Below are 14,546 nucleotides of genomic sequence, written 5' to 3'. Positions count from 1 at the left end.
AGCAGCAGAACATGGGCCAAGTGCTTGAGCCCCTGCTTCCCGCATCTGAGACCCAGATGGGGTTCCCGTCTCTTGGCTTCAGCCTTACCCAATCCCAGCTGTTGCAGGCATCTGGGGAGCAAAGCAGAAAATACAAGCTCTCTCTCGCTCTAACCCATTCAAAATCAATCTTTTTTTTTTTTTAAGATCCTGAAATGGCCAGTGAAAGTGAAGGTTTGAGGAGCCGTGTAAAAACCCGCAAGCAGCCAATGAAGACCCAAACCAAGCCACGTGGGGCCCGTCAGGTGCGTGTTGGAGGGGCGACGTCTGTGTCTAGACTCACAGGATGTAGGGCAAGGCCCGGTGATTCGATTCGACTGGGACAGTATACTTGCCCAGCATGTCAACATGGAGCTGGGATCCACAGGCACGTGTGATCTGGAGGGGTGAGGAGTTCTCGCACTACCTAGACAGGTGGCCTGCAGTCTTCAAAGGAGGCCTCCTGGACGGCACACTTCACAGTTAGGTGAGAAATGTGTGGAACTCGGATACCAGTGCTTATAAAAGGGCCCAGTCCCTCTGCTCTGCAGGAAAGGCTCACAGGGACGCAGCAAGGAAGGAGGGCCCACGGGGACGCGGCGAGGAAGGAGGGCCCACGGGGACGCGGCGAGGAAGGAGGGCCCACGGGGACGCAGAGAGGAAGGACTCACGGGGACGCGGCAAGGCAGGCCAGAGCTCCGGCCAGGCCATGCTCACAGCCTCCTTTTTCTATCTGACCCTGCTGCTTTGGGGGCTGGCAACCCCCCGGCCTGCCCAGCCTGAGATGCTCTTCCACAGCCGGGACCACTCGGACCTGGAGCCGTCTCCCCTGCACCGGGCCAAGCCCATTGCAGACCTCCGTGCTGCGCAGGTAGGAAGGCCCCAAGGAGAGCGGCATCACGTCGTGTATGTGTGTTTGCATGTGTGTAGGCGAGCATGTGTGTACGCCAGGTACCAGATGGCGCAGAAAACGGGCCAGGTGGGCCTTGTGGGAAGAGCGGCTTCCACAGCTCCCGCAGTGACAGGGACAAGCCCGTGCTGGACCCAGAGGGCATCCACAGCCCAGGGTGACTTGTGCTAACACTGGCACACACACAGCAGGTTAAAATGCCAGGCCCATCTCAGGGCACGTGGCAGCTGTCCACTGCCAGGTGGCCTCATGAGGGCCTTGGACCCCGCACACGGTGCTGAGCTGCCCTCCATGCAGGGGGGAGTTGTGGGGAGCCCATGGCCTGCAGAGCCTTCCTGGGTCTGCCTTAGGCCCTCCATCCCCCCCTCCTGGGGCAGGACAATCACCAGGGTGATAGGAGGCAGCCCCACAAATCCAGGTGCATTTCTCTCCCACAGCGGTTTTTGTCCAGGTATGGCTGGTCAGTGCCCTCAGCCTGGGCGCCCAGCCCCAAGCAGCTGCCGGAGGCCCCTGTGGGCACTGCCCTGGCTGAGGCTGTGCGCAGGTTCCAGCACGTCAATGCGCTGCCAGCCAGCGGGGAGCTGGATGCGGCCACACTGGCGGCCATGAACAGGCCACGCTGTGGTGTCCCCGACACACGGCAGCCACCCCCTGCGGCTCCCTCAACACTCACACCCACACCAGCCCCCCTGGGCTCACCAACCCCACAGAGCCTGCAGCCCAAAGCCCGATCAAAGCGCTTCTTGCAAATGCTGCTGCCCGGGCCAGGCAGGCAGCGGGAAGACTCCCCTGCCGGTGGGGCCGCCAGGATCTTCTCCAAGAAGACGCTGAGCTGGAGGCTGCTGGGCGAGGCCTACAGCAGCCAGCTGTCCGTGGACGAGCAGAGGTCAGTTTTCAGACTGGCCTTCAGGATGTGGAGTGAGGTGACGCCCCTGGACTTCCGGGAAGACCTCACGAGCCCTGGGGCCACAGTTGACATCAAGCTGGGCTTTGGGCGAGGTAAGGCGGGTGCAGGTGTGGGAGCCACCCCTGCCCACTGCAGGCTCCTGCCTCCCGGTGGGGCCCCTCCTCCCGTCACCTGCGCTGCCTCCGGCTCCGCCCTCTCGGCGTGTCCTGCAGTTGAGCCCCTCCCCCACCCGCTGTATCAGCACTCACAGGAAAGGGACAGCGCCTGCACGAGACACCAAGGCCAGACCCTCTGCTCCACAGCAGGCTGTCCCGGGCACAATCCCCAAGGGGCACGTGGTGTGCCCGGAAAAGCACCCCTCCATCCCTGCCCCTCCGTCCTCCTGCAGAGAAAGGGTGAGAGACCAGGCAGGGGGCCATGTGGGGCTGGACGAGCACCCCAAATTATCCATAGACTGTGTGTGGCTGCTGGCTCAGGGCGGCCTGGCTGGTCTCTAAGAGGAACAGCTCCCAGAGGGAGCAGGTTGTGTGGCCTCACAGCGAGCGGCCAGCTGGAGGATGCTACCTGTGCACCTTCAGTGCCCGCGGCCCCTGGCACCTCTCATCTCCCTGTCTTCCCACTCCGCCAATACTGTTCAGCAACACAGTGTTGCCACCACAAGGCTGGCCCCCAGCTCACGTCTGGGCCGGCTGGGTTTGTGAGGGGCTCTGTGCACTAGATGCTCACATGCCCCGTGGCTTCCTCCCTCTCCCCTTGCCAGGCCGGCACCTGGGCTGCCCACGGGTTTTCGATGGGAGTGGCCAAGAGTTTGCGCATGCCTGGCGCCTGGGTGACATCCACTTTGACGATGATGAGCACTTCACGCCGCCCACCAGTGACAGGGGCATCAGCCTGCTCAAGGTCAGGGTCACCACGCTGCCTGAGGGAGGTGTGGAGGGCAGGCACCCTGGGCCAAGGCCCACACAGAGGGAGAGCCCCCCGGGATGTGTCCTTGTGCTTCCGAGCATGCTCCCTGGGCTCTGGCAATGGTGCCCTGGGTCTCACCGTGCACATGTCTGTGGGAGGCACAGGCTGGCCTCCACCCTTGGCAGTGCAGGGGCTGGTTCCAGTGTTACCGCAAGGCCTGGCACTGATGCCGCACAACCCCTTTCTAGGTGGCCGTCCATGAAATTGGCCACGTCCTTGGCCTGCCTCACACCTACAGGACAGGCTCTGTAATGCAGCCAAATTACACCCCCCAAGAGCCTGCATTTGAGTTGGACTGGTCGGACAGGAAAGCTATTCAGAAGCTGTATGGTAAGCCCACGATCCACTTGGAGCTCCCAAGGGGTGCCAGGGTCCACTGTACCAGCTGCCCACCCAGAGAACGCTAAGTTGCTCAGCTCCAAGGTCACTCCTGAGCAGCTGCCCGCTGTCTCTGTGACCAAGTCTTGTAGCTGAAAGCGGATGTGCCCAGGCCACACCACGGTGCCGCCACGGGTCCTCCCTGGTGCGTCCTCCTCCACACACCGCAGGGCAGGGATGCTGGGCAGGAAGACCACAGTGGGCTTCTCACCCGCGCAGCAGCGTCCACAGTGATGTGCACTGGCAGCCGCTGGAGGCTTACGGCCACCCCAAGGCAAAGACTGGCGTGGCCTTGCCAACATGAAGCTTTTCTTCTCTGAGACGAAGCCAGGCCTGGGTGCAGTCGGGCCAAAGCCAGCGGCTGGGATTCATTCTGGGCCTCTTTCCTGGGTGGCAGCGACCTGTGCACTGGGCGTCATCTGCTGCCTCCTGGAGGGGAAGTGACGGAGCCGGAGAGTAACAGGCCCACGGGGGGGGGGAGGGCAGGTGGCCCAGGAGGGGGCTTGGCAGCTGTGCCAAACGCCAGCCCAGGACAGGCTTTAATTAATAACTGAAACCCTATCGGCTATCTAATTAAAGTGACAAGTGACTTGGCAGAGGAAGTCTCTCCTCTTTTGCATTTCCTGGCCCCTCATGGAAACGTCCTTTTCCTGTTCTGCTCGCACGTGAGTCCTCACAGCCTGTGAAAACCGGGTCACACTGACCCCTCTAGTGGCAATCACGCCCGGAACCACACTTCCTCTCTGATGGAGGCGTCAGCTCACCCACGGGAGGGTAGTCATCCCCAAACAACCCTGCATGCAAACGGAGACACTTGGAGGAGTGATGTGGAAGCCAGAGCAACTTACGGGATCAGGGCTGGCCAGGGCAGAGCCCGGAGCCCCGGTGCCGGCTGCTCAGCCATCCTGTCACCCCCATCTACCCTGTCAGCCTTAGCATCCGGCCACACAGGAAGGGGGAGACGGCTGGGGTTTAGACCCTGGTACACCAGGCCGGATTCTTCTGTTGTGTTTTAGGCTCGTGTCAGGGATCGTTTGATACCGTCTTCGACTGGATTCACAAGGAGAGGACCCAGTACGGGGAGGTGCGCGTGAGATTCAGCACGTATTTCTTCCGCAAGAGCTGGTACTGGCTGTATGAGAATCGGAACAACAGGACGCGCTACGGGGACCCCAGCCGCATCCAGGCCGGCTGGCGCGGGATCCCCGCCCAGGGCATTGATGCCTTCGTCCACGTGTGGACGTGGAGGAGAGATGAGCGCTATTTCTTTAAAGGTAAGGATTCTTCACGGCCTCCCCAGTTCTAGCAAGCGCAAGTATTCCTCGGCAGTGTCGGGAGCTACCGCTTTGGAGCTGGCTGAAAGCTTGGGAGCTGGAGTTCAGAAGCCGGGTTTCTCCCGCCAGGGATCCGGCTAAGGGCCTTCAGGAAGCCCCCGGTGAGGGCCCTGCCCCGGCAAAGGCTTCAACCAGCCCTGGAGATCTGCTGGGGGGTGCCAAGGGGGTTCTGCGCCCACCTGCAATCGGGTGCGGGACAGGGCCCAGCAATGCAGAAAGGGCACCAGGGACGCTGCGGGAGGAGGACAAGGGCTCAGGCGGCCAGGAGCTGGGAATGGTTCGGACATACCATGAGCCAGGGCACCGAGTATGCACAGGCTCCCATGGATGCTTCGCTAGGAAGGTGTGGCTGGGGTCCTGGGGAGCACATGGGGGGCAGGCGGGGGCTGTCCTGCACTGCGTTCCCTGATTCACAGACTGTTCCTAGCTCTGCGCACAGGCACGGAACCAGTGAAAGCCAAGGGGCTGCTAAGCCAAACACCCTGCCGCGGCTATTGCTACGCCACCCTCTCCCGATGCAGTGACTCCTCTGAACTGCTTTACGGTGATCAACCAGATCACAAGGAAAAACTCTCGGTGCAAAGTTCCCCACAAGCATCACGTGTCTGGTCTTGGGCATCACTAGCTCTGCCCAGATACACGGAGCGACCGCCCGACAGCACACGCGCAGGGCTCAGGCCTTTGGGGGCTGAAGACACACCCTGCAGTGGCTGAAAATGTCCCGCACTGGGATCTCCCACAGGCCCGAATTCCAGAATTAGGTGGTCACAGGGGAACAGTCCCAGTGCGAGCTGCCTCTCACCTTGGAGCTTAACAAACGCCTAGAACTTCACCTTAGCTCCAGTAAGGGTGATGTGTGCTGGGGACTGTCCTTGGCACACCTCCCGATGCAGGGCCAGCTTGAGGTGTCCTCTGAGCGGTGAGCAGTGTCGCAGCTCTGGCTGCAGCCCACACTTCCAGGATCAGGGACCGATCAGGAAAGCCAGGTGCCCCAAGTGAGCCTCCGGATGCTGAGACGGCACGGACGGCTCCCCAGGCTGGCATAGTGTTGGCTGGGGGGGCGGGGTCAGGCTCTGTTTCCTTAGTTGTAAAAGCAAGGGACGATGGAACTGGGATTCTAACGTGCTCGAGAAAGGGAAAATCCGAGTTCTGTGAAACGAGGGCCTAACCAGTTCTAACCAGTTAGACCAGGACACGGCTCAGCAACCCAACTCGGTGCTGGCAAGGAAAGGGAAGACGCCATGTGGTTCTGGAACACCTCTTACGTGGCTTACTGGGGTGTCACATATCTGTCACATATCTGTCATGTGCCAGCCATGTTGACACATCCTGCTTGGCTCTCAGGACACCGGTACTGGAGATACGACAGCGACCAGGATCAGGCGCTCACGCAGGACCAGCAAGGGAGAAGCTACCCCGAGTTAATTTCCCAAGGATTTCCTGGCATCCCGAGTCCACTGGATGCCGCCTGTTTTGATCGCCGGCAGCAGCAGATTTACTTCTTCAAGGAGGCCCTGGTGAGTGGGAGCACCTCGGGGCAGCCGTGGGAGAGCCATGGGGCAGCCGTGGGAGAGCCTCGGGGCAGCCGTGGGAGCGCCTCGGGGCAGCCGTGGGAGAGCCTCGGGGCAGCCGTGGGCCAGCCGTGGGCGAGCCTCGGGGCAGCCGTGGGAGAGCCATCAGCCAGCGTGGGCGAGCCTTGGGGCAGCCATGGGAGAGCCATCAGCCAGCGTGGGCGAGCCTTGGGGCAGCCATGGGAGAGCCATCAGCCAGCGTGGGCGAGCCTTGGGGCAGCCATGGGAGAGCCATGAGCCAGCGTGGGCGAGCCTCGGGGCAGCCGTGGGCCAGCCTCGGGGCAGCCGTGGGAGAGCCATCAGCCAGCGTGGGCGAGCCTTGGGGCAGCCATGTGAGAGCCATGAGCCAGCGTGGGCGAGCCTCGGGGCAGCCGTGGGCCTCGAGTGGCTCGGCCCCCTCAGACAAGTGTTCGAGCTGCTCTCCTGTCCTCGCTGCTGACGGGGTACTCTCTTCAAACACTTCCGGACGATGCGACTGCAGGCCATTTTGGTGTATCAAGATTTCTGACACCCGTGCATACACAGGGTCTCCAAAGTTCATGGAAAATGGATATTTTGGAAGCACTATGCCTGGATTTCAGACTTAAAAATGTTTTTGTACCGAAACAATCTTTTAATTCCATTTTCCACTGTTTTTCTTTTGAAGCGCCCTCACACCCAAGCAGACACACCCTGGCCGTCCACATCACGGACTCCCCTCAGTGCCTTACAGCCCCGTTTGCTTTGTAGGTATTTGCTTTCGATGTCAACAGAAATCGAGTTCAAAGCTCCTACCCGATGAGGATGACGGAGGCCTTCCCGGCAGTGGTGCCTCACAACCACCCCGTGCGGGCCATCGACGCGGCCTACTACTCCTACGCGCAGGGCTCCCTGTTCCTGTTCAAGGGCGATGCCTACTGGAGAGTGCTGAACCACAGGGACAGGCAAGATAACGCCCGGCTGCCTGCCAACGGCCTGCTTCCCAAACGGCCCATCTCAGGGGCGTGGCCTGACATCTGTGACGTCCACAGCTCCACACTGAACATGTGAGGAGGACGGCGGGGCCCGGGCCCTCAGAGGCCAGTCCAGACTGCTGGCAGCCCAGGCACCAGCTCCCCACATCCAAACTGCGCAGAAGGAGAAGCATGGCCCCGCGCCCCGTCGCCGCTCAAGGCAGCCCCGCGCCCCGCCTCCTTTTTTAATTTTAAGGACTTATTTATTTGGAAGACAGAATTAATAGGGCAGAGTGCAAGCTGGATTGCTCCTGCACCCCGGGCTCATTGCCTGTAATACGGCTTTTTACACTCCACCCAAACGAAAACCTTGAAGTCACGGGTTAAGACAAGATGTGGCCCATCAACTTAACTGACAAAACTTCAGCAAGCTCAACGACCAGGCCACTGGTCCATTGCTTCTAGAGAAATCACTGCAGCTCAGCTTGCTGAGGCCTTAGACGCAGTAAGTTCCTTTTTAAAAGGCATTTTCTTCTCCTGAAGGAACCGTGCGGTTACTGCTCTGACAAGGGAAGATACCACAAGGCTGTGTTTTCTTGCTTCAAAGAACTTCACGTGCCCTTGTGGCACTTCACCGGTGAGGGCTACAGTGTTCAGCATAAAAATCAGTTACCAAATGCAAACTTTTTGGCATAAAAACAAATTTTCTTCTCGACTGAAGGGCTGTTGGGCTAAGGAGGGGCTGGGAGGAGAAGCATCTCTGGAGGGCAGCATGGCCTCGCCAAGCTCTACCTGAAGGCTGACGTACTGGCCCTGAAACTGGACACTGCCAATTCCGGGTTACAGCCTGTAGTTATAGAACTCTAAACACTTCCATGATTAATTTTTCAAGTGTATCAAACCGTCCCAAGGGCAATGCAAGGTAAATGCCCAGTAAACAGGAGGACAAATGGCCAGGAAACTTGGCTAAGCTCAGTGGGAGGTCAGCTCACTGTTGGTGGAAACCTCTCAAAGTCTCAAATCCAGCTTAAAACCAGTTCTGGCTAGCTACTTCCTGGTCCAGTTCATGTCCTGCACAGAGGGTGGCTGGCACAGGAGGTCTGCCTGTACTCGTGCCGAGGTCCCCCATGCCAGAGTGTCACCCCAACACCCGAGAGACCGACCCATCTACTGCACTCCCCCTTCTGGAAACTCAGCGATCAGGAAAGACAAAGGCAGCCTGGCCCGCTGCAGGCACACGCGACTGGCCCGAAGTGACGAGCAGAGCATTCTAGCAAGAAATTTGTGGATGGCACAAATTTAAATGTTCTGATCTTTGTAATTTATTAATTCAACTGAGTTCAAATCATAATATGAAGAATGCAAAATGGAAAAATACCAAGACATCTTAAATAAATAGCTTATTTATTCAAAATAGTTTTCTTACCTTATTCACAGTTTCAGTGTAAGATGAAGAAAAAGATAGTACCTATTCCGGATCAACTGTCTTACAAAGTCAAGGGCCGGGTGGCCCTGCTGGGAGCTGCCCGGGCAGCTGCGAGGACCCAGCGCAGGGTGGCCCACAGGGCACACGGCTACCCCGGACAGCTACTTCAACTCTGTGACCCTGTAGAATCAACCGGATAAAAGTCCTCTTGACTGAAGTAGCATTTTATCCAAAATAATCCTGTCTTAAATGTATGAAGCTTAACACACTTGGACAGCAGCTGTTTGACTATGGAGACGCCAGACAGTCTCAAGGACATCGACGCGGGGCGCTTCCTGCTTGGTTCTGACTTAGCACTTCCAGGAAAGCCAGAGAGCTCAAGCCCAGCTGTGTGAGAAGGGACGACCGTCTCCAGGCTGACCCGGGTGAAGTGACACTTCCCTCCGTTTAATGAGACACAGCACCAGTGGCCGGAGCAGCCTCGGTCAGAAGGCACCGACAGCACGCAGTGGACGGGCCCGGCTCGAGTCACTGCCCGGCACTGCGACCCTGAGCGAGCTGCTCCAGCAGGTGGACGACAACGTCGACTCTCTCCAGAAGCGTCGCGCTTTTGTTGGCGGTCGCTCTCAAAAGCTGGGAATAGATCTGCTTGTTGGTTTTCAGGGCTCCGTCTTCTTCGGTGTTACTGCTAGGGTCAGGAAGATAGGACAGATGAAGGCCGCAGTGACATCCACGGGCACTCCCAAGACCCCTCAGCAGCTGCCACTCTGCAGAGAAGCAGGCACCCCGGCACATGCCCTCAACATCCTCCTTCCTCTGGCTACTGCCGGCGGGCCTCGGTTCACCCCTCTGGTGACCCCGAGTGCCACCACATGCCAGCCGCTGCTCGGTGCCTCCAAGCAGCTTGCACTGTCAGGGTGGTACCGTCGAGAACCACAGAACAGAGGACAGTGGGCTGGGACACAGGGCCGGGAGCGCTCTTCACGGAGCTCTTGGAAATAGCACGCACGGATTTGCAGCACCTGGGACCAAAGGGAACTCATCCTGGCAGTCCCAGCTGGAGGCGCCTTCGCTTTCCCGCTGCTCTTGGCAAGAAGCCACGCCCGCGGGCTCACGGCAGACACCTGAGCCCACAGCTCGACACGGCTCTACAGCCGGAACCAGCTAGGCTTCCTCCCAGTTCAGATGGGCAGACACAGGGTCTACAATTTACCTTTGCAATCAACACTTCAAGAAAAAAAAAGTGAAAAATCTAAAAAATGCAAAAAAAAAAAAATTATCCTTTAATCTAGCCCCATTTATTCTATTTTTTTTTTTTTTTCACTACAATGAGGAAGGAAACAGCAGTCAGAAAAAAGCAAACCCACGTAAGTCACCCTCAGGGTCCACCAAGGGGTGGTTCCAGAAGCCCACAGGCCCAATCCCAGCGTGCTCAGCTCCGACGTTGGATGGCATGGCAGGTGCACATCCCTCTGGGTCCCTAATCCATCTCTAGATTACGGCAGAACTCAGGACCAGGTAAATGAGTGTCAATCCTTGCTGCACTGTACTGTTTAGGAAAGAACGCCAAGCCAAGCCGTCTGTCCAGACACAAGTGCCTTCCTGAAGCTTTCTGGACCCGAGGTGCAGGCCTGTGTAGGGGCAGGGCTTACTGCACTTCCTTCCAACTCCCTCTGAGTCGCTTTCACCCCCAACACACATCAATTTGCAGTGAAATAATTTCACCTTAGGCAAAGGTATTCTCTCCAGTGAAGGCACCGAGGTTCTCACTTGTCCATCAGTGAGACACGAATACCCAGGATTGCTGATTTGGAAACCCATCAACACAGCGTTATTAAAGTGTCATACTAAACAGATATTTAGAAAACCAACATAAATTACTTAAATGGGCCTTCAGGAACCATGCACAAAAACACTGATCTTTTCCTCAACAGAATTCCGGGTAATGTGCTTAATAAGCCAGATATCAGAAAACCCTCCACTAACATAAAACCACTCAGGTCACTCAGGACTGTAAGCATCAGAACGGACACTGTGAGATGAACCGCTAGTCAATGACTCAAATGACTGACTCCGGCAAATCAGCAAATGCTGTGTTCCTCATGTTGTACTGCCACCACTTGTGCGGATCAAAAGCTGGCAGCTGCTTCTGCAGCTGTGTGCCCCAGGTCGGGCACACCTTGCCGCCCACAGGGGGCAGGTGACAGACTCTGACTTCTTTTTCTAAAGTTTACTTATTGGAAGGGCAGAGAGACACAGAGGTGGAGAGACACACAGAGATCTTTGCGTCATCTGTTAACGCACTCTCCAAATGGTGGCAACAGTGTGAGCTGGGCTGGGTTGAAAGCAGGAACTAAGAACTCCTTCCCTCTTTCCCACGTGGGCGGCAGGGGCACGCTCACAGGACGCTGGGTCAGAAGCAGAGCAGTGCGACTCCTCCCATGACTCTGCATCCGGGATGTCCATGTTGCAGGCAGTGGCTTAACGTGCTACGCCATGGTCCTGGCCTTGAGTCCGAAGGTTAACCATGACCCTGAGACAGCTCTCCCCCGAGCACGTACCGCTCCCTGCGCAGGGTCTTTCCCCCTGGAAACTATCCCAGCCTTTCACAGAAACAGGAAAAACTACTAGGCCACTTCATCTATGGTTTTGTGTTGGGAGCACTGCACGAGTGCCCTGCTCTAAAATAATGACTGGTTCAAGGCAAGGAGGCAGCAGGAAGACAGAAGGTCACAGGTGAGGCGGATCTGCCTCCTTTCCAGGGCCTGGCCAGTCAGGTAGCACCCAGTGGACCCACGGGAATGCAAGTGATGGGAGTGAGAGCTGAAATTGCTGTGACAATAAGTATAGTTATTGTTATTTTATAGGCTAGCCTGTTTTTGCAATTTTTTGGAGCATAGAAAATGTAGCTGTTTTAGCTGCTTCTATAATTTTTAGCTAGAGGAATTAAGGATGCTTTTATTAAAGAAAAGGGCTTTTGATTATTGTTTTATTTATGGGGTTGCAGGGTCTATAGTTGTAGAGGGATTTAATATTTGTAATTTTTGTTTTTAGAATTATATTTTTTCCCTTGTAAACTATTTTCCCATCGAATAATGGGCAAGATGTAGAAATAGAAATGTGGTAGGAATGTACTACTGATTAGCAGGTAATCGCATGTGCCTTGGCCTTGGAGTCCTGGCTGCTGCTCCATGGCTACTGTTACAGAATGAATAATGGCTTGCTTTGAAGAATATGAATACAATGTTTTGAAGAATTATCTCTGGGGACACCTGCTTAGCCCTGAAGTGCAGACGGAATGACCGAATGTCTGTACATGCCCCCTTAGTCATGAAGTAAAAAAATAGAACAATTAGTTGCTTGTGCAGAAGCTTGTGAGGTTTTGAGTAAATAAAAAGGACAGCTTTTTCTTGGGCTGTGGTGAGAACGCATCAAGTGTCAGTGTCTGTGTCTTTCTTTATCGCCGACTCCACGCACCCTTCCCGAGCTCCGAACTCTCGGCTGGAGCTGGACTCCGGCAGTTTTGTTTTTGTTTTTTAAGATTTATTTTTATTGGAAAGGTGGATATACGGAGAGGAGAGGAAGATCTTCCATCCGATGGTTCACTCCCCATGGCTGGAGCTGAGCCGATCTGAAGCCAGGAGCCATGGGAGAGCTGGGGGAAGGTCCGGGCTGGCTCAGCTCCAGCCATTGAGGCCACGTGGGAAAGGAACCAGTGGATGGAAGATCTTTCAGTATCTCTTTCTTTTCAAAAACCTTTCAAACAAACAAACAAAACTTAAAACATTTATCTGTTAACTCTGCCTTGTAAACAAATACTTTTTTTTTACATTAAGGTGAGTACTTTAGCCATTAGGCTACTGCACTGGAATAAACAAGTCTTAAAAATGCTTCACACTGATCGTACATTTACGATGTTTTCAGTGACTTCCTGTGCAATTCTAAGCAAATCTAGCCGCAATGGCTAGAGCTGAGCTGAGCTGAACCAGGAGCTTCTTCCTGGTCTCCCACATGCGGGCAGGGAGCTGGAAGGTAAGTAGAGCAGCCAGGATACAATGCGCCCATATGGGATCTCATTAAGTACAAGGTGAGGACTTTAGCCACTAGGCTACCGCACCAGGCCCAAATATAAATAAATCTTAAGGGGGGAAAAAAACCCAAACCAAAAATTACTTCATAGAAGATGACTGCTAAGGGATGGGGCTGTGGTGCAGCCGACTGTACTGCTGTCTATAATGCCAACATCCCATAAGTGCATCAGTTCAAGTCCCAGCTGCTGCACCTCCAATCCAACCTGAGAAAAGTAGGGGAAGATGGCCCAAGTCCTTGGCCCTTGGACCGGCGTGGGAGGCCTGGATGAAGCTCCTGACTCAGCACCAGCTGTGCGGCCGTTAGGGAACTCAGCCTGCAGATCCCTCGAACTGCCTTCCGAATATATCTCCTTCAGGAGCAGGAGAGCCAAAGGTGAGTGCCAGGCCTAGTGCGGTGTTGCTGGGTTGTTCTGGTACCAGCACAGGTGGTTGGTATTTGTCAATGTGCCTGGTCTTTTTCTTGTTTGTTTTTAAGAAATGCAGAGTAGCGGGGTTTAGCCTACTATGCCACAGTGCTGGCCCTGTCCAATGCTCCCGAGAGGGTAAGTGGTGAGCCATCTCTCAGCTCCAACCACACCAAGGCTCCCCGTGTGGGAAAGGCTCACACTGAGGGGCGACAGGTCCCAGAGCCTCTCAGCTGAGCACACACTGCAGGTTATTCACACACGTGAGGGACCTCATGGGCAGTCTCCGAGTCCCCGCCAGGAGGGGATGCTGCCTGCACTCCTGCCCTGGCCCGGCTCCACACGGTGTGCTCTGCTGTTTCCAGAGTGCAAATCGCTGCTTGGGCTCAGCAAGGGCCAGGCTCAGCCCTGTGGGGGCGGCCTCGGGCTCAGCAAGGGCCCACCTCAGCCCTGTGGGGGTGGCAGCCAGTGCTGTTCCTCCACTCACTCAGCAGGTGCCGTCAGAAACCCCTGGTCTGTGCTGGGCCAGGCCGTGAGCCCGGACCAGGGCTGTCCAGCTGCTGGGTGTGCAGGGCTGCCACAGAGAAGGACGTGGACAGGGAACAGCAGGCCAAGAAGCAGAGTCCCCTGTGCTCCAGTGCTCCTCATTCCGTGTGGGCACTGCCCATCTGCCGCAGGGTGAGGCACTGTACCCCGCTATTCAGGGGAGCATCAGAGGCAGAAACCCCCCACGGTCTACTGAAAGATGACAGTGACAGGCCTGAGTTCACCATACAGTCAAAGAAAACTCAGAAAACCGGGACTGGCACCGGGCTTGGGCAGCGGGGCTCAGCTGCTGCCCAGGGCGCCGGCACAGGTATCACACCGCATCGGAACTCTGTCCTCTCCGCTCAGTCCAGCTTCTTGCTGATGTACTCAGCACGTCCCTGGGCCTCTGCGCCCCCATGGCAGACCTGGATGGAGCTACGGGCTTTGGCTTCAGCCTGGAGCACCGTGGCTGTTAAAGCCACTCTCTGTAACTGCCTGTCACATGTCACCCACATGGGAGACACACCGAGCTCCTGCGACCTGGCTTCAGCCTGGCTCCGCTCTAACACTGTAGACGTCAGGAATGAACCAGCAAATGCGAGCTCTTTGTGTGTGTTTATGTTTCTCCCTTTCAAAAATAAAGACAAGGTTCAGAGTGCTCCTGGAAACTTGTAGGACCTTCAGCCCAGGCTCACTCACCTCTTCAAGCAGTAGGGCACTCCCCTCAGGCAGCACTGCGTGTCCGGAGTATCTGGAGCCCCAGTAATGCAGCAAGCTCCATGGACACGAGTCCCACCACGTCAAGCCTCACACTTTAAATCCTTAATCGTGCCCTTACGGAGAGACTACAGCCCATCTTTACTTGTCGGTACAGATCCTGGCGTGTTTTCAAGGTATGATGCTAGGAAAGAAATTTCCATCCGGGGCCTACATTGTGTGCTACAATGGATGAGGCGCAACTGCATGGGATGTCGGCACCCCAAGGCCGAGTGCCAGCCCGAACCCCTGCTGCTGGTCCAAGTGCCTGGGCCCCGCCACCCACCTGGGACATGAGGGTGGCTCCCTGGCTTCTGCCTGGCCA

The 14,546-nt window shown here is 56.4% G+C and overlaps 2 protein-coding genes across 3 annotated transcripts in view; one reads left to right on the top strand and one right to left on the bottom strand.

The window, feature by feature from the left end:
* Positions 1–722: 722 nt before the first annotated feature.
* Positions 723–7,113, top strand: MMP21 (matrix metallopeptidase 21). The gene is made up of 7 exons (XM_004579745.2): positions 723–889; positions 1,366–1,927; positions 2,596–2,735; positions 2,990–3,131; positions 4,196–4,453; positions 5,858–6,030; positions 6,814–7,113. Exons 1-7 carry the CDS (start codon positions 728–730, stop codon positions 7,111–7,113), a joined length of 1,737 nt encoding a protein of 578 aa, XP_004579802.2. The 5' UTR covers positions 723–727.
* A 1,856-nt stretch (positions 7,114–8,969) lies between these two features.
* EDRF1 (erythroid differentiation regulatory factor 1) overlaps positions 8,970–14,546 on the bottom strand; it is a 38,199-nt gene continuing 32,622 nt past the window's right edge. The window contains exon 25 of one of the 2 annotated variants that reach the window (XM_058671408.1): positions 8,970–9,127. In XM_058671408.1, coding sequence (XP_058527391.1) covers positions 8,971–9,127 — 157 coding nt within the window. In that variant the 3' untranslated portion in view covers position 8,970. Of the gene's footprint in view, positions 9,131–14,546 lie in introns of both variants that reach the window. The other variant, XM_004580184.2, reaches the window with a different exon arrangement.

The sequence above is a fragment of the Ochotona princeps genome, chromosome 13, assembly GCF_030435755.1.
Source record: "Ochotona princeps isolate mOchPri1 chromosome 13, mOchPri1.hap1, whole genome shotgun sequence".
Lineage (NCBI taxonomy): Eukaryota > Metazoa > Chordata > Mammalia > Lagomorpha > Ochotonidae > Ochotona > Ochotona princeps.
This window is presented reverse-complemented; position numbering and strand designations above follow the sequence as displayed.